The sequence below is a fragment of the Lygodium microphyllum genome, chromosome 19 (assembly GCF_053477565.2).
Source record: "Lygodium microphyllum isolate KBCC chromosome 19, Lygodium_microphyllum_v1.1.10, whole genome shotgun sequence".
Classification (NCBI taxonomy): domain Eukaryota; kingdom Viridiplantae; phylum Streptophyta; class Polypodiopsida; order Schizaeales; family Lygodiaceae; genus Lygodium; species Lygodium microphyllum.
In genome coordinates, this window is record NC_141153.1 from 8,752,620 (window position 1) to 8,771,813 (window position 19,194).

At 39.5% G+C, this 19,194-nt stretch overlaps 1 protein-coding gene across 1 annotated transcript in view; it reads left to right on the forward strand.

Annotated features, from left to right (window-relative positions):
* The window catches only part of ENOC (cytosolic enolase), an 85,638-nt gene that overhangs the window by 36,035 nt on the left and 30,409 nt on the right, over positions 1 to 19,194 (forward strand). The window contains exons 5-7 of the mRNA XM_087699507.1: positions 7,928 to 8,044; positions 12,106 to 12,186; positions 18,596 to 18,672. Of these exons, the coding sequence (XP_087555633.1) occupies positions 7,928 to 8,044; positions 12,106 to 12,186; positions 18,596 to 18,672 (275 nt within the window). The remainder of the gene's footprint in view (positions 1 to 7,927; positions 8,045 to 12,105; positions 12,187 to 18,595; positions 18,673 to 19,194) is intronic.

Sequence of the window (19,194 nt, forward strand, 5' to 3'; positions counted from 1 at the left end):
TTACTCGATAGGGCAAAAACTATCATTCAAATCACTTGGAAAAAAAAGAAAAGAAATTCAATGTGGTTCTGTTCGCCTTTGCAGATCTTGGTAGGCCACTAGGTATGTGACAAGCACCCTTTGTCCGAAGCCTTGGCTTCTTTGGAGTGATCACTTGGTCTCCCTTGGTTAGACTTGATAAGTCACTAGGCAGTGGATGAGCACCCTTTGCCCAATGCCTTGGCTTGGCTGCTTTGGGATGGGATCCCTTGGGTTAAAAGAAAAATTGGGCTTGAGTTATCTTAACTATCACTTATTGGCTCTAGTTTTGGGCATGAGAGGGGGTGTTGAACTAAAAATGCATAAACTTGATTAGCTCTTAATAATATCCTTAAAAACTTAAAATTACTAAAATTTATTAAAAAGAAACGCGATCCTAGAGAGTGTTTGTGTCCCATAAGCCAAACCCTAATTTGGGAGGACCCATCCATCTATATATAGATAACGTGACCACCACTCAACCTCAATCTGGTTTTACAGATTGTTAGTACTTGTATGTGCTGTTCATAACCCTTTCGCAAAGGATATTAGTTCGAGCTACTGTTCAACTTCTCTTTATAGAACTCTACTATTTCCTATCTGTTTGTTATTGATCTAGCTCTCTACTGTTGTGTTTGTTGTTGCCAGACATTTAAGAGGTTGTTTGTTGCATTTCAAGATCCATCAGAGTACGACACACTCTCCAACTCATACTCTTTACCTTAGTCCTTGAGACATGGGTGTTCCGGGGTTTATATTTCACCTTTATATAGTGTGTTTGCTGAATTGAACGTCGTATATATTCAGCATTCATTATTCATTCATTATCTTTTTAGTGTTCATTGTCTCTAAGTTATCCTAACCCTAATTGGGTTCTTTATCAGTCTTGTACTTTGTCTTATGATTGTGTTTGTTATTTGTGGATGATTATTTCTTTACATGGCTATAGTTATTTAGCACAACAATAGGATCTACCCTCAAATTGGATGCTGCTAAATAATTAATGCCAATTCTCTAATGTCACCACTAACACTTGGGGCCAATTAAATGGTCTAGGCCAAAATTTGACACCGTGTAACACCTAATACTTGTCCAATATAACTTGTTACAACTTTTTCCTTTGGCATCAAGTGATATCTCAAATCTGACACTGTGTAAACACTAATACCTGTCCAATATAACTGGTTAAACTTTTGCCTTTGGCATCAATTGATATCTCGGGGTCCAAGGTCCCATGTTGTGAAATAACTAACCTGTATCTCACATGTGCAGGTCACATTTGCACATTCGATTAACTCTTCAGTCAAATGCTGAGTTAAGCATCAAAATTTCACGTCCTCGTGATAGACCTTCCCCTTGAAATCCTTGCAATCGTCCTTGATTGCATTGCAATGTGCCAAAGCAAAACATATTGCACTGAAACTTTCCAAAAGGCATCATAATCAAAATAACATTGGCCATTGTTGCTTAACCATGCTAGTGCCAGACATTTGCTGAAAATTTTCCAGCTAGCAAAATCATAATATAGAACTCATAAAGAATCCAAAATTGCTGCCCAAAACCCATAGAATGCATTTCTCATTAGCATATCACAATTGTTTTGGTCAGACAACCATAGCAAAGATGAAACTGAGCAGAAACCATGGCTGAACTGTCAATGGCATTCATAAAATACATTGTTGTCCATAAAACTAGCTAAATACCACTGACAATCGATGATCATCCATTGAAATATCTGATTATCATACATGGATGCAAATTGATTCAAATGTATAGTTTTAGAGCTGCAATGAAAACCATACCAATTTGCATACCAAACTATAGTGACTAGTACAATCGAATAGTAACCTCATGGCAGATATATTGTCAATTTAGTACCTCGTATGTATACTGAATGCTTTCAAGATTCCCTATACATGAGAGCTATTTATCATTGGAGGAGTGGAAATGCTATCTCCCCGTTCAGCACTAGGGAATGCTTTGGAATCTTGCTTTGTTGAACTTGACTGAGCCCGAATTCAAAGTTGGCTCTAACTGATTCTAATTGAAAAGCCTTGAGGTAAAGTTGTAACAATTGAGGATGATCGACCAAGTCATCCTCTTCCATCCACTTAGCATCCATTGGTGAATAATTGTGAATCTTCACCAAATACCTTTTGGAAACTTTACCTTTGATCTTTCTCTCTTTATATGTCAAGATTTGCTCGGGTATCAATATCTCATGTAACTCCTCAACCTTTGATTGAATTTCAATAGATACATCCTTAGGCACATCACCATGAAAAGCCCTCAACAAGCTCACATGAAGGGCATTGTGTATCGCTAGTGTGGAGGCAATTTCAGCCTATGAGTAAAATTGCTATTCCTTTCTAACACTTGGAAAGGCCCATACTATCTCATACTCAACTTTGAATACAACCTCTCTCTATCTGTCATCTTTTTTAGCCTTGCCTTTTCTAAACGCATCAACACATAATCGTCCTTTGCAAATTGCAAAGCACGTCTATGGCAATCAATGGCCTTCTTTTGCTTCTCTTAAGACTTTGAAGAGCATACTTAACCTTTCCATAGGCTACATCTATGTTTTTCATGTACCAATCAGTCTCAAATGCTTTGCTACCTTAATCGTAGCATCAATATATCTATGCTGTGCATAAGGAGGAGTATGACTCTCAATGATACTTTAAGCCTCATTGCTTTGTGACACACATTCGCCCATGCATCATCAGGAAACCATCTTTGAGCACAAACCGCTCGTGAATTTGGCCATTGCAAAGTTGATCATATACATTCGCAAAATTTGAATGAGTAGCATGTTTATCTTTCATAGCATCCAATTCAGTACGATATACCACTGTGAGAGCCGAAATCTGAGGCTTTTGTGACAATGCATTAGCCACCACATTCTTTTTCCTATCTATCTGCATGATCTAAAAGTGAAAAATAGACGAGAAGTTGGTCTATCTCATGTGCTTCTCTAACAACTCAGTCTAAGTAAAAAAGTAGTGCAATATTTGATGGTTTGTGTGTATTGTGAAATCAGCTCCTAAGAGAGAGTGTTTCCATGTCAAAAGTGCATGAATTACAGTTGTAAACCTGTAAATTCCTCTTTGCACCATGGAGAACACGACTCTCATATGTCACAACTCGGTTATCTTGCATTAAAGCAACTCTACGCTGTTCCCACATGCTTCACAGTGAACAACAAATGACTTTCTTAGATTAGGCTACACAAGCATAGGATCTAAAGTCATCTCATATTTTAACTTCGCAAATGTTGAAATTTCCACTGTTGTCCACTTTAAAGGCACACCCTTTTTCTATAAAGCGTGTGGAGATGCAATTTTAGGAAAGTTGCGCACATACTTTCTATAATAGGGACATAGACCCAAAAAATTGTGGATATTGTGCACATTTTTCAAAGGTGGCCATGAGCATATTAATTCAACCTTTGCAGGATCCATATAACTGTCATAAGTCGACACAATGTGTCCCAAAAAGTGGATCTCATGTAATTAAAACTCACTCTTATTGTCATTCATAACTAGCTTGTACTTAAATAACTCATTGAACACAATGTTTAAATGCTGGCTATACTCTACCTCATTCTTTAAATAGACAATTGTGTCATCAAAGAAAGTGTCCACAAGTGCCCTATGTGACTTGAAGATGCAATCCATTGTGTGATTAAATGTGGTAGGAGCATTTATAAGTCCAAAAGGCATGACAAGGAACTCATACAATTCAAAAGATGTCTTGAAAGTTTTCTTAGAAACATCATTTGGTCTAATATAAATTTGATGATATCCATTTTTCCATCAATACGGTTGAATATGACTTCTCCTTGCAATCTATCCATAACATCATGGATCCAAGGGATTGGAAATCGGTTTTTTTATAATGATTTTATTTAAAGCACAATAGTCAATGCACATACACTATGATCCATCATTTTTCTGAACCAAAAGCATCGGATAACAAAAGGGAGATGAGATGGGTTGAATCGGTCCTTTTTCTAACAGCTCATTCACATGACTCGTTATCTTCTCTTTCTTGGTTGCACTTACCCTATGGGGTGGCTTATTAGGAGGCCTATTTCTAGGTATAAGATCTATACCATGATCTTTCAATCTTTCAGGCGGCAGCTGCCTCGAAGGTGATTGAGAAAGGCAATTGGTATTCATAAAAAATGACATGCGATTCTTTTCTAACTTAGACATATTTCCAATATTTTCATTATCAACGTTATCATTGGTGATAACCAAGTACGTTGAAAGGTGATTTTTCATTACTTTAGAAATGGGAGCAACCGATACAAGAGGGATAGATTCACCTTTCAATCTTAAATCCAAAGTATAGGCCTTGCCCTTATGTTAAATAGTGATCAATTTAGCATGTGAATCAATCACTACATGCACACTATGGCACCAAGGCATATCGAGCAAGACATCACAACCCTCAAGTGATGCAATGAAAAACACTTTGCTGTCCATATATCCTTATGAGTGGTGTGACAAGCTTTGCATGGCCCTTGTATACTATATCAACTTCTCCCATGGGTTCCATCTCATCCTCTTCGGTGCCTAGACTAGACGGGCTACTATATCTGTGGAGATAAAGTTGGCTCATGTCCTAAATACATGTTGATCTTTGATTTTGCCCCATGCTTTGCATAATTTAGTAGCTTCATCATTGGATTGATCACAAACAACATTGGGCACCAAATCAATGGACGTTTTGGGCTTATTTTCCTTGGGATCTTCTCAATTTTCTGATTTTCTAGCTTGCTGCCTATTGGGAGAATCCTTAGCCATGTGATCCTCCTATCCACAAACAAAGCATTTATTTGCAACCCTTAATTCCCTTCATTGTGCAACTATTTTTCAGCCCTTGTTGTTTTGGCCTCTTTTTCTCCCGATTTTTTGATCTGCTCCTTTTCTAAGCACTTTAAAACTTCTTACTTAGTCTTCTATCCATGTCTTGAAAACCCAAATCTTTCCCATGCAGCAAAGCATCAGCTATATTAGTTGTTTCTATGAGTTGAGACATACTAGGTATGGTGGATTTAATGAAAAAATCCTTGATTCGTTTAGATAACCCACATATATACTTTTCGACTTGCTCATGAAGAGGAACTAGATGATAAGAATTCACTGGTAGCAAGGCATGTCCATTTCTAAGACTTAATATTATATTGTTTTGAATTCTTGCATCGCATTGCATTAAACCTTTCCAAGCTATCATAATGTACACCTCAAATGTACTAGTCAACCAATTTGAAGTAAACATTTGTTTGAATTGTATTCACGTTGATGGTGCTCTTGGTGCCCTACCTTGCATCAAGAGTGTTGACTACCATTGAAATGCATTCCTCTTCAAGAAGGTGGTTGCCTTTTGAATCTTTGAGGATTTGATGAAGTTGCCTTCCGAATAGGTCACATCAAATTGTTGAATAAAAGTCAAAGCTTTCAACCTATCTTGTGCCCTATTGAAGGCCTCAAACTTCACCGCTTTCCCCCCCTTATCATAGTCCTTTGCTGCCCCTTTGGGAGTCAAATTGTCATACACTAGTTGTTGCAAAAAGGGTGTATTTTCTGTATTTACATCATGAACAATACCATATGAGGCATTGCATGACCAACACTCATTCCTTGAGCCCAAAAGCAAGGGGTGTAGATGTATTACCATACATGCCACTTTGTGCCCTAAGCATCATACCAGTGCTACCATGCATGGGATTATGCATATTATTAGCCATACATGGCTACATTGGGTTTTGCATAATATGCATTGGTTGCTGCATATAATAAGGAGTTGGGCCATACATTTCCATATGCAGTCCTTGACCCACCATATTCCAGCAGCTACACAACCTCTAGCCACTGCCTAGAGAGCTGATGTCATCTTGTCAGTCTACATTCCTGCCATCTTCATCAGAGCAGCTTCTCTTCATCAACGACAGCTCTTGGGAATTCCTTGTACTGCTGTACTTCATCATCTAGTGTCTTCTTTGACATTTCCCCTGCTTGAAGGACTGCCTTTCGCTACCTTCATAGAGCATTCCTTCACATGTGCTGCTACCTGATGAAACAGGATAGTGCAGTCATCTTCGAGCTCTGATCAGCATCATTAACATGACTTTGCTTGCCTCAGTACCAGTCCTAGAGGCACAGCCACCCTAAGGCTCACTTCAGTCTATTAGTATTCAGCATGATTCAGTGTTTTTAACTCATTACTTCATTCTTTCTAAGATTTATGTTACATGTTCGCCGTTCACTCTATGTTCCTCTCGGCAAACCCTACCATTTCTTGACACGGCTGGTTATTGGACACAAGTTCTTAAAGCTTGGGAGCAGAGGCCCTGTCATACTGCTTACTGAATGGGTCAAGGGCTTGCGGTTGAGTCAATTGCAGTCCTGTGCATTGAGAGCTTTGTTTGTCAGCTCTCATGCTAGATTCTTTGCAGGCAGCTGATGAGTCCTTTGGATCATCAAAATAACTCCTAGGGTCATCTTTAAGGTCTAGGTGACTTGTAGCCCACCTTGGTGGATTGATTGAACTGAACCATGCATTGTTTTTTTTGCTTTGGTGAGAAAAGGTGTGGCTAATTATATTTCTCGGAAGTAAATAACTAAGTACAAATGCTTGATGGCCTAGTTGGAGCTGCCTACAAATGACAACATATTGTTAATGCATTGCAATGAAAGGAAAAATGGAATGATTTAGAACTTATTATGCACGAATCTTCCAAGTAGAAAGAGGTAAGTGCTAAAACAGTCTTAAGCAGCAGCACTAATTTATTTTATTGATGTGATACTTTTGTATAGATAGAGTAATGTAGGGTGCTAATCATGATTTAGCAAGAGGTGTCCAAAATTTCTTCTTCTCCTCTACAATCTCTTCATTTTCTTTTCCACCTCTTCAAGAATGCCTTTTGGGGTGACTGTGTGCTTCAGCTTAATCCAAACCCACCCAAATCATTACAATGGGGAGACTGAAAATGTGGTATATGGTGCTGGTCCTTCCAGGTATGATGGTTTCATATGTTAAGCATATCTAGCATACCATGATGCGTAAAATCCAGCACATGTGTAGAATAGAACATGGTGTAGTAAAACAATCGTTTTGCTTTAATGTTATTTTCTGAAGAAGACTGGTTGAGTGGGGGTCTCTTGCTTCTGTTCTCAGCTTGTTTGGATGGTTGTAATGATTCTTGGGCTGCTATTACAGCCATGCCTTGGGTAGACAACCAATGCATTCAAAGTATCTTGGCTGTGGTTCTATCACATGCATCACACTGATTTGTTTGCTAACCGCATTTATCCTTAGCTTGGTGAATTAAGCAAACAACCTTCTGTCAACCTTCTGTCTAGCAATGTTTGTAATCAACTTGTATGATTGTACTCCTTAGAAATGTTTGTTTTCAGCAAATAAGATTTTTTTAGAAAACTGGTCTCTCAGAAGTTTCCAGGATTCATTGTTGAGTGTGTCAAGGTCTATTGGTTGTAGTATATATTCTACTAGCAATCTCTATGTAACAGAGGACATTATAATGGAGTAAGGCTCAACTGCAGTAAAAATTCTACAAGCCATATGTACATACCAGAGGTTATTATAGTGTAACATGGCTCAAGTTTGGTTTACATCTCTAGCATGAACCCGATGTTGAGTTTGGAAGAACCTTTTTATGATTTGTTTTCTTTTTCTATAACCATTGCTTTTTGAAGTCTGGAACAGCCCACATACTTACCTTTATGATTCTTTGCCCATCTATTTGTTTGGCACAATGTTTCATAAGAATATGAGTATGTATTGTTTGGTCCAGAATTACTTTTCAGATGTAAGTTTTTAAGTTTTTGTGTTTTAAAATGAATAGGAATGCAAGGCTCTAATGATTATGTTTCTGTAGGTTCCTCTCTATCAACACCTGGCAGATCTTGCAGGGAATGCAAGGCTTGTTTTACCTGTGCCTGCCTTCAACATCATAAATGGTGGAAGTCATGCTGGAAATAAGCTAGTTATGCAGGTGACAATGCTTCCTATATACTGAAACTTATTTTATTGATAGAATAGGGGATGCTCACAAAAAGAGGAGAATGATTGCTCTATGCAGACCTGGATAATGACTCACTCTAGAACTCTCTGTAGCATTATATACATTGATTATGCTATATGTTGCTCATGTTTTGTTTTACCCTCCTATCTCATAATCGACACTTGTTAGTTTTTTGTTCAATTGTACTCTAATTTTCAAGCTGCTTGTCGATTTTTGCTTTCCAATGGTCTTGGGTACACTATGCACATATCGACAATTGGGCACAATTCCATTGTTAATTGAACATATGACAAGAAAGGAAGAAATGTGAGGTGCCTCCTCCAACAGACCCGGAGGAGTCCTCTTAGTAGTTGACCGAAATTCATATCCATGCACATCACCATCCAGTCTCCCCCCTATGGGAAAGCTAGGACTTAGTTGAATATGGGAATCTCAGTTCTACTTCACAGGGGAAACGTGGACAAGTCACCCCTAACAACAATCTAACACTCATCTAAGAAAGACCACTTTGTAATCAATCCAAGGTAGGAGTGAGATTAACACCGCACTTGGTTTTAAGAGAGTGAGAGACGAGGGAGAGTGTAACTTGATTTCCCTACCCATAAGGTAAAATCTTAGCTCTGGCCCTTTAAAATGGTGTTAAACATGGTAACTAATCCTACCGATATTAGGAGGGTTACGATTTAATTAGCTTTATCTAGTGTTGGAAAGTTACTCGACTTATCGGGTCCATCCAGCTATAGGCGTTCGATCGTCAGGATCGAAGTCTCTCACTTTCCTCGATTGGGTTTGCTTTAGTTTTCTATTAGCAAAGCATACTACCACACTGTTTGGATATATAAAAAACAGCTTCCTTTTATTACTCTGTTAAACTGGGTTCGTTAAACTCAATCTTTAGCACATAATAAACAATTTGGAAATCAAATACTTTATTTCATAATAACAAGCAGAACCATCACTCTGCAGAGTGGTACAAAATCCATCTTTCCGCAGAAAGGCACTGTCCAGTCTAGGATAGGACCTTCCAATTCCTTGGGATTGGGCTATATGTGATCGCACTCTGTTCGCGGTTAAGAGGGAATTTATTGGCTCAGAGCCCCTCTAAGCTTCCCTGAGCCTCAGGAGCCGTCCTACTACATAGTAGGGGCACTTATCACTCGGCCCTTTGCTCTCTCAAGTGCTTGAGTGATCTAAAACCAAAAACACCTATCTCCCTCGGGAGCATAGGACCCTTACCCGTAGGTGAGTTTTTACATACTCCACAGAGTGTTAGGGAGCATTGGATTGGGGACCCTAATGTCCCGAACCACCACAATTCACAAGTCGTCCGGCTGTGCAAGCACGGAATCATAAGAGACATAATTCATCATTCACAAATCCAAAAGTAGTCATAACCATAAAACATTTTTAACACACTTGTCAATGTATGCGATGTATAGAATCTCTCTCTCTCTTATCAATTCTTACGTTCTTTCCTAAAAAAATACTAATATGTTTTTGCAAGATTAAGTACATTCTAACTAATCGTAATCTATGTAACAAACTTATTCTATGGGCTTTTCTAGCAATATAAAACTTAGAAAATTGTAGAGTTAATAGCTTAAAAGCAATCATTTTCTTATGTACTAAACGTGATTATCTCTGTTTGGCCATCCATCGTGATTATGGGGTATGATCGCAACCTTGGTCCTCGGTTGTTGTGGAATAGCCAGTTCTTTGGGTTGAATGGATTCGGGGGTAACTTCCGCTTGCCCTTTAGCTTCGTGTTGAGTTTCCTCAGCAACGACTACTTGCTCGTGTTGGGGAGCTCTCTGAGCTAGCATGAGCTCGCCTAGCATCTTGACGTCTTTTGGGAGCCATGGAAGAAGCTTAATGGATTTGAGCAACGCTCTTGCGTAGGTGTGGAGAGAGAGGCTCGGCTGATTGCAACATAGCTTTGTCACGTCAACAACAGAGAGATTTTTGCATAGATTGTTGTTTTGACGTGACACTTTACCCCTATTTATATAGTAATCGAGGGGGGTAAAGAAAGAACGCTTGCTTTTTAACGTTTTCGATGATGGGGGGGGGGGGGGGGTAAAAGAGAGAACACTTGCTTTTAGTGTTTTTGATGACATCATCGATGATGTCAGAGAGGGGCTCCGTTTTTGGAATGGAGCGTGGAGATAAAGATACGGCAAGCACCGCACGTCGCGTCGTCGGACACGTGTTACTCCAAGGCTTACGACTAAGGTGGTAACCAAGGCAGACCTTGGCATCTTGGCCTTGGTATACTTGGCAATGGGCTACGAAGGTTTCGTTGGCGGTGTTAACTTCTCGCGAGAAGCTCCCACTAGCTTATAGGAAAAGCTTCCTAGGAGGTCACCCATCTCAGCAATGTTGTCACCCAAGTGCATTTAACTGCCAAGTGACTATTCAGTAGGCTAGTTCTTTTTGTTGTTCTACACTACAAACATAGTTTTAATAAGCTTGCCTTCCTTCTATGAATTGGCATATAATACCTCATCAATTATCTTCATAGTTGGAGCTAGTTTTAAAAATCTGCAATCTTTACCATTTTGTTTTCAACATAAATCAATTTTTGGAATGTATACGCACATTGTTTATTAAAATAAACTAAATAATGGGGACATTACAAGAAAGATGTAGTATAGTTTCTGAGGGAGGCAGTAGGGGTGCTAAGGAGGTAAGTTGGGGAAGGAGCAGAGGGGGGAGTATGTGTGGGTCTATTCTACTTGCATATTGATTTCATGATATGCTAGGTGTACGAGTGCCTTGCCCCTCTATATTGTCTCTGTTTCTAGGAAGCCTTTTGCCCCTCATGATATTTCCTCCAATTGTGTAAATGTACACAAGGTTATACTCGGCCATCTTTCAGGCTATTGGTCTCTATGGGAGTTGTCCCAAATTCTACCTGCTCATTCTTATTTACTACGCATAATGGGGCTCCATGCATTGCTTCATGCTTTCAAACAGTTGTTGCATGGCTTCTGGAAATGAGCTCGAACATGCTACCTTTCCAGGACTAAGATTGCATATCATTTAATCACCTTTGCCTTTGCATTTCAAATTTGGGCCTGTATAAGGTGGTCCAAATAGAATAATACTCCTAGGGCTTGCCATTCACGTGTTGCTTCAAACAATTAGTCATTTTACTAATTCTGCAGTTGGTTTGCTTCACATACCCTTGAGTAAATACATTTTACTAATTCTGCTGTTGGTTTGCTTCACATATCCTTGAGTAAAGACATAACTATCACCGAGTTGAATTGTGCTATCATCACCTTGCTGGGGCTTGATACAGCAATTTCACATTTGTTGGGGACACAGGATTGCCATGAAGTGGAATGACTCAGGTGGTCCTTGTTGTCAATTCAACTGCTGGATTGACTTGCATATATTCACTCACCCAGCGAAATGATATTGCTCGCATAAACAAAATAATCACGAACAATTAGTTTTTGTGATCACAGTAGCTGTGACCGAAGTCCAGGTGGTGTCTCCAGCCAATTGTGCAGCTCATGTTCTGTGTCATACACATAACTGGGCAAACATAGGTCTATCCCCTCCCATGCAGATTTTACATTGTGTACGTAGTGACCCTTTTCTTGGTCAGAGCAGGTACGGACTTCATGCTAGCAAACGTGAAGCTGGTATTCCAATTCAGTTTTGGGAAGCAATGCATGTTTATTGATTTTTCTTTTTTTGTGTTTTTTCTTGTTTTGGGGGGAGGGGGTTGGGTTTGAAACTGCCCAAGTTTGAGAAGTTCCAATTTTTGCTGTTTGCATCTGTTTGAATCGTGTTGGGCTAGCATGTCTTATTTGATGGAGGAGTAAGCAATTTGAAACTGCCTAATAATATACTTTGTATGTACTCTGAAACTTGGGAATGACCTATGCAAGTTTTAGCATTTGCATTTTTCAGCCTGCTTTTCCTTCTGAATATGATGCATGAAGGCTTTCAGAACCTTTTTGGGACTGAGTTTTTGCCCTTCAGTGAGTGGAGACTGATGTTTGGCATCTCTTTCTCAGGAATTTATGATCCTTCCAATTGGAGCAGATAGTTTCTCTGAAGCATTGCGTTATGGGGCTGAAACTTACCACCATCTAAAGGTATGCCTGCAGTGCCTTTTCTCATTGTAACTTGATAGGGTGTGTCACTATGCTATTGATTTGGAATGCACAAGTTTTCACTTGATATTCTTAAATAAAAATAAATTTTAATCATTGTGAATCTTGCTGTTATTTTCTCCTTTAGATTCTAACATATTTATGTACTTATTCTCTCTTTTATATTCTAAAATAATGATGGACTAAAATAAAGGGAAACCTCTTTTATGGGGATGATACAGTTGATGATGTCTGATTTTTCAGGGGTTCATACAATGAAATCATGAATTGAATTGTGAATCTGATACAAAATAAATTGCTACGAACAATCAAGGTGTCACATGTGGAGTACAACATTGTACTTACTTGATCTGATCATGTAGCCACAAATTCCTGATTGGATCAATTGGCACTGAAATCCATTTGTAGTGTCTAACTTGTGTAGCCTTTAATGACACTGTTTTACCTCTTAAGCACCTATGGTTTAGACTGTGGAAGTGTAGGACGGCCCCTTATCATCAACATGATAAACTTAATTATTTTGATGGCATCGTGATTGCACGTACATATTAAACATTGTGATGTATTTCATCTCATCTCAACCATTGAAAACTTACTGAAAGCCATTTTATAAAAGTCAAAAGCTAAGCTGGTTGGATAGAACTGCTGAATTACAAGCTATTTGGAAGTAGTACTATATTTATGATCATAGATGGTATAGTTGATTTTTCAAACGTTTTTTTGGAGATGTAACGATGTCTTATTGTGAGATTTCAGTGGGTCATGTTTCTTGTCCAATTCCTTGGTTGGGCTTATTCATCCCCAATGTGGTTTACTGAATGTGCTGATCATAAGCAGCATTTGTAATAAGAACAATATGTGGAGAAGGCATTATGAAGATACGCTAGGTAGTCAGGTTTGTAGAGAAAACACAGTGTACAAACAACCACATAACAAGAAAATGAACTCAGAGGGGAATCAAAATGAAGAGCTGAATGAACGAACTGAGTATGTGAGATATGGTACAAGGGGATGCTTAATGAGCACAGGGCTGTCCAGCAGTCACTATCTCTTGATGGAGCAGGTTTAGGGATGCTGAAGGAGGGTGTTGTAATTCTGAGGGATCCTGAGGTCGAGCAGTCAGCCTAAAAATTGATGCAAATGATGATGATAATGCCGATCAGCTGGAGGTAGGATGGAACAGCCAAAGCATACCTGTCTCAGGCTCCTCGGAGAGAGTGTAGGCTATGTCTTGATGAAGATAGTGGATGATGATCCTGGGCAGCAAAATGCAGGAGACCGCAGTCGTGGTTGCCCCTGGGCCTGTCAACAGGTGACAGCAGCAGTGTGACTGAAAAATGCAGCAGTTGATGGCATTTGGCACAGCTGATGGCAGTAAACGGGTTGCCTATGTGGTACAACAGCATGAGGATGGATAACAGAAAATGCAGTTGCAGGGGTATCTCTGGAGTAGTTGCCGAGCCTCCAGTCTTCCAGGTTTGGAGCATTAGAGGCAGGGTGAACAGCAGAGACAGACACTTTGCAGCAGGAGCATTTGCTTGATCTCCTGGGGCTTTCATGAGACAGAGGATGAAAACACAGGCTCCAAGGATAACGATGATGGCTGCAGGCAGAGGGAGAGAAATGGGCAATGACTATGCTGAGGGAAATGATGATAACAGTGATAATGCTGGAGGAAAGAGCGGCCTGCCCTTTATAGAAGCATTTTGAACCAGTTTTTCTCTAAAATTCTTAAAATCTCGTTTGTTGGATTAATTATCTGGGGTTTCAGTTTGGGCCTGTATGAGAGCCGAAGAAATTAGCAAGTAATTATGAGAATAACTTGAGTGAAGTTTTTTATCAGCTTGACAAGCATGTTTAGTTGGTAGATATATTCATGTACTCCCTCAGTTTGAGAACTCCATTTTGTCCACTAAAGTAATTTCAAACAGAACAATTTGATCAAATGAGACAACTGTGCGTGTACTTGGTATGAGTGAAGCAGCTATTTCATCTGTTCTTAGCCTGCGAATTATGGAGCCAAGTGGTTAATATTCAGGCTAACATATGTGATGATGAGTGTTTGGACTGCAACTCAATGAGGGTGGAGGTAGTCAGTTATCAGGATGTTCATTCATCGTATCGATTATGCTTATGATCTTGGAAACTTCTATAATGGTGTGTTTTTAGTTCGACAATGGGATAATGATTTCAAACAATGTGACCTTTCCAATCACTCTCTTCTCATAGAATTCTCCACCTTTCACTCATAGAGGTGGGAATTATCTTTGGTGGAGCTAATGGCGATTCTGGTGGATTGGTTGCTGATGAAGAAATGGGCCATGAAATCCATATACCAGAGCATGAAAAGATGCATATAGACCACACGGGCTATGGCAACCACCTGAGTGCCTCTAGTCTCCCTCTCTCCAATAGATGCAGATTGCAATGAATGAAGGGGATTGGAGAGAAGCCACCTATAAATAGGCCAAGGAATGAGGGCCGAGACAACTGAGGCCATTCTGATATAGGGAACTGCTGGTTGGAGGCAAAGCTACTGTAATTTCAGGAATTTACAGCAGATCTTAAAGAGATTGCTCGTCTACAATTTGGTGGACCTGCATGCAAGTGTTCTCGGTCCAATTTATGCCCAATTGAATTTGAAAGCAAGGGGCAAATTAAGTCTTGATGGTCACTTTTGACAGCTCATAGCTCCAAAATTTGTAGAGAGATTAGATAGAATCTCTGCGTTCTACAGATTTGGTGGAATACAAGTTAAAGAAACACCACAAGGGGTGCCAATTTTGGGTCCAATTGGGTTTCGGCTCTCTCCAATCTAAGTGGAAAGTATTTATTTCAGATTTTGTAAATTTATTGCTTGCTGTAATTGCTGATTAATCAGGTTAATCATCAGCCTATTTGAGAAGGAAGGCTGCTGGTTTCAAGAGCCATGGAATGATGGAATGAAGAATAAAGATAGAACTGAAGAAAAGGGTATTTGAGAGTACCTAGGGCACTGCTGGTATGCGGCCAAAAATCAAAGTTTCAATAGTTTAAGCAAAAAAGGTTCAATGTGCATGATAGAGGAACAAAGTGAAGGGAGTGTAGTGCGAATCATGACAAGCAGCTTGTGATCCCTCTCTTAAGCACAAAGGAAAAGAAAATAAGATGTACCACCAGCCTTAGAATTTAATGTTGATGACTGATGATTGGAAGAGAGAAAACATAAGGTCAAAGGATGACCTGGATGAAGTTGACAGAAGATGCAGCATATGCTGTTAAGCTATAAAAGGTGCATCACACATTAAACCTTCATTACTACTGAACGGTGAAAGAGATGAAGAAAGGAAGAACATAAGGGCACAAGAACTATATGAGGGATTGATCCCTCTCATTCCCAAGGATATTTAGGATAGATTGGAAAATACAAGTGGAGACTAATCACTAGCTTGGAATTGCTTACAAGATCTTTGCAAAGGGGACCGGTCTTAGATTGCCCCCCTTGATGCTAGAGACATCATTCACTCCAGATAGAACTTGGACAACATCTTCACTTGTGGGAGTTGACCGCTCTTGCCCTAGCACCTCATCATACCTCTTCTCAATTTTGAGAAGGCATATAAATGTATAGATGGGGAGTTCTTGGAGGGCACCATATACAGGATAAGATTTTTAAAGTAGTGTGTTAGAGTAGTTGCAAACCCTCTATTTGTCAGCCATAGCCATTTCCTTATTAGTGGGGCTAGAGGGAAGAGATCTAGCATTCGGAGATCAATGAGATAGGGATGTCCATTAACTCCCTTCTTGTTTCCATTTGTAGAAGCAATGAGTTCTTTTTTGGCAGACAAATCTACTCATATCTTGAGTCATTAGGCTACCCACCATTAAGTTCAAGAATCTCCTTAATGTGGAGTTTGTAGATGACAAGAGTACTTATTTAGATGGGGATGAGAGCAACCTTAGGGCCTTTGTTGCAGCCATGGATCAAGTGATTTACTAAACAAGTGGTATGACTTTTGGTTACATCACACTAGACAATTAGATTGGAGAATGAGGACATCATGTGGCTTCCATGTGGGATCATGATGAGATATCTTATGTCATGTGAAGATAGACATTACTTTAGGGGAGTAGTTGACACCTCTTCTCTTGAGTATACATCAACATTCCATTGGACATCCTCTAGGTCAGGCATTGGCTAGGTGAAACACCTCATCACTAACTTTATTTGGTCAGGAGTAGATAAGATTTTGGCTAGGGCAAAGGTGGCTTGGGATTCTATTATTCCTCCTAGATCTAGAGGAGGCTTGGGGATCATAGACCCTCATAGCTAGAGGAGAGTCTTATTGGTTAAGCTCATTATTGAAGGCTGTCTTCTAGGTGAGGCTTCTTGAAAGAAACTTTTGCTAGGGAAGCTATTATCTGTTACACCTACACTAAGAGGACCATGGCATCCCAAGATCAGAGATTTGGGATGAGCTTTGAAGTTAGATTTGCAGATGCTATCATCAAACACGAAGATTTGTTTCATATGTCCTTCAACAATTACCACTGACCATAGTTGAAGAGAAGAAGATGCAGCCTCTAATTAGGCCACACTCTTGGATAGAAGACTTATCTTCGTTTGGGGGGGGGATGCTTTCTCAATGGGTGATTGGTTTGATTTTCAAGAGCTACTGTAGGAGATCTAGGGGCAAAGACTATAAGGTCTTAGAGGTGGCAAGAGATAGTATTTGAGGGTGTCAATGAGGAGTGGAGGATAGATACAACCACTTCTCTTCTTTAGAGGGGACATTTTTCTTGGGGTGATTGCGACCAGTAAAGACATGATCTTCACTTTCGTGGTGGAGGATGACAACCGCCTTCAAAGAGAGGACTTGGATTAGGTAGAGTTCATTGGTCGCTCTAGACAAAGGATCAGAATAGTGACACATTATGAGATATGGTATGTTGACTTGAACCTAGGTCTTAGTTGCTTGATTGATGAATGGAGACCTTTGGCTTATTAGAGGAGACTTCTTTAGAGTTTACGGTGGGATCTAGGACAGTGGGTTTGGTGAGACCCAATCCACCATGAGATGTAGCTCTTTTAGCTACATCACCAGGCTAGGGAGGAGGATTCAAATGAGTAGGATTAGAGCAGTTCTAGTAGCTGTTCCTCATTGGCACATATAGAGTATCTTAGATCCCTTCTTGTTAGAGTTTTGGAGGAAGCTGCACAATATGGCTAGTAGCTCACAAAAGTTTCACTATTTATCTATGGGATTGTCCCAGAGCTTAAGAGATGTGGAGAGCCTTTGGATGGTCTTTTATGGCATATTTGGGACTATATTTGTGACTTGGGGGGCAGTAGCTTGTGGCACAAATAGAGGCCTGACATGTGGATATGAGGATGTTTAAGGGATCTGCTCTTTTCTCATTGTTGGCGAACATTCGTGCTAGATCAACCCTCCAGATTACTTGTAGGCATAGTGGACTTAGGGACATTGCTAGTATCATTGTTTGATACATTTGGATATTGAGGTGTAGCCATGCTATAGACCTCCACGATGTTTCTTCTGCAGAGACTCTTTCTAGGATTTGGATGGAAATTATCCATACTCTCCATAGGAGATGGGAGAGGCTGTAGGGTGGTCCTGAGAGGATGAGGAGGAGAGATGCTTCTAGGTAGACATGGGATTTTGGCACTTTCTTTCACCTAGCCCCTCATATGGTCTAGCATTATAGCCCACTAGATTGGTTACTCACACAACATTGTATTTTGGATTTACTCAATTGCTTTCTACAAGGCCTTCTTTGTACTTAGTCTTTTACCTTAGGGGGAATTTCCATGAGGTGTCATTAGTAACATTTTCTTTTCTCTGAAATAATAAGTCTTTTACCTTAGGGGGAATTTCCACAAGGTGTCATTAGTAACATTTTCTTTTCTCTGAAATAATAATAAAGGATACTTCTTTTGATAGTTAAAGTGTGGGTCCTTGTATATTATCCAGTGCATGATCATTTGCTGCAGTGATGGCTCTACTACTGCCTATTTTTGTTGAGGGTCATAGGGGTCATAGATCTATGTATTACAGCTGATTGCTTTGCCTAAATTTAAAAGGATACCTTATGTATGATTCAAAACTGAGGATCAATTACCGAACGGGTTTGAACCAATTGAACTCACGGAAGATTCGAACACATGATATGATTGATTTGAGGAGCATGAAGTGGGCTTGTTACAAATTCTTATCAATTTTGTTTCATTTTTTGCTTGTAACCTACATGAAGGAACTGACATTATCCTCTCTAATTTAAAAAATGTGTTTGTGACTGTGTCAGCTCTAGATCTGAAATCATTGGAACTTGGGTCTCTTTTGGAGTCTGGAATGGGTTAAATTTTGTATATTAATGTGTGCTGTTTTGACAGGCAGTTATAAAGGAGAAATATGGGATAGATGCTTGCAATGTTGGTGATGAGGGCGGTTTTGCTCCCAGCATTTCCAGGCAAGTACACTTTGTGCTTGGTTATAGGATGTGCCTGAGTGTGTGGAATGATGCTCTGATATTGAACTCTTTTGAACTTTCATGCTTATCAGCTGATCTGAGATTTTCCATTGCCAAGTCCTCATATTCATCTGATTGAATTTATGATTATTAACTCCAACTTTCTTTAGTTTTCAACATGATTGTGTAGACAAGCATGAAATACAACATCCTTTTTTAACACACTTCGATGTGCTTTACAATTGAGCAAGTAAAAATTTTATTCCAAGCTACCTACCGGTTTTACTCTTGGAAGCAATATTTTTTCCCCATGTTGTGGCAGGTCACATATACCCCATGTTGTAGTAGGTCACATATTTCCGATTTTGCGTGTGTAATTTTTACCAGAAGTTCTGGTATATGATCAAACCATTCTTATAAAAACCCTTGCTGCTGATGACATACTTTTCTCTTTTTAGAAATCTTCCTCATCAAATGAGGAAACAATAAACATACTTTTCCTCATCAATTCATGAGTGGATG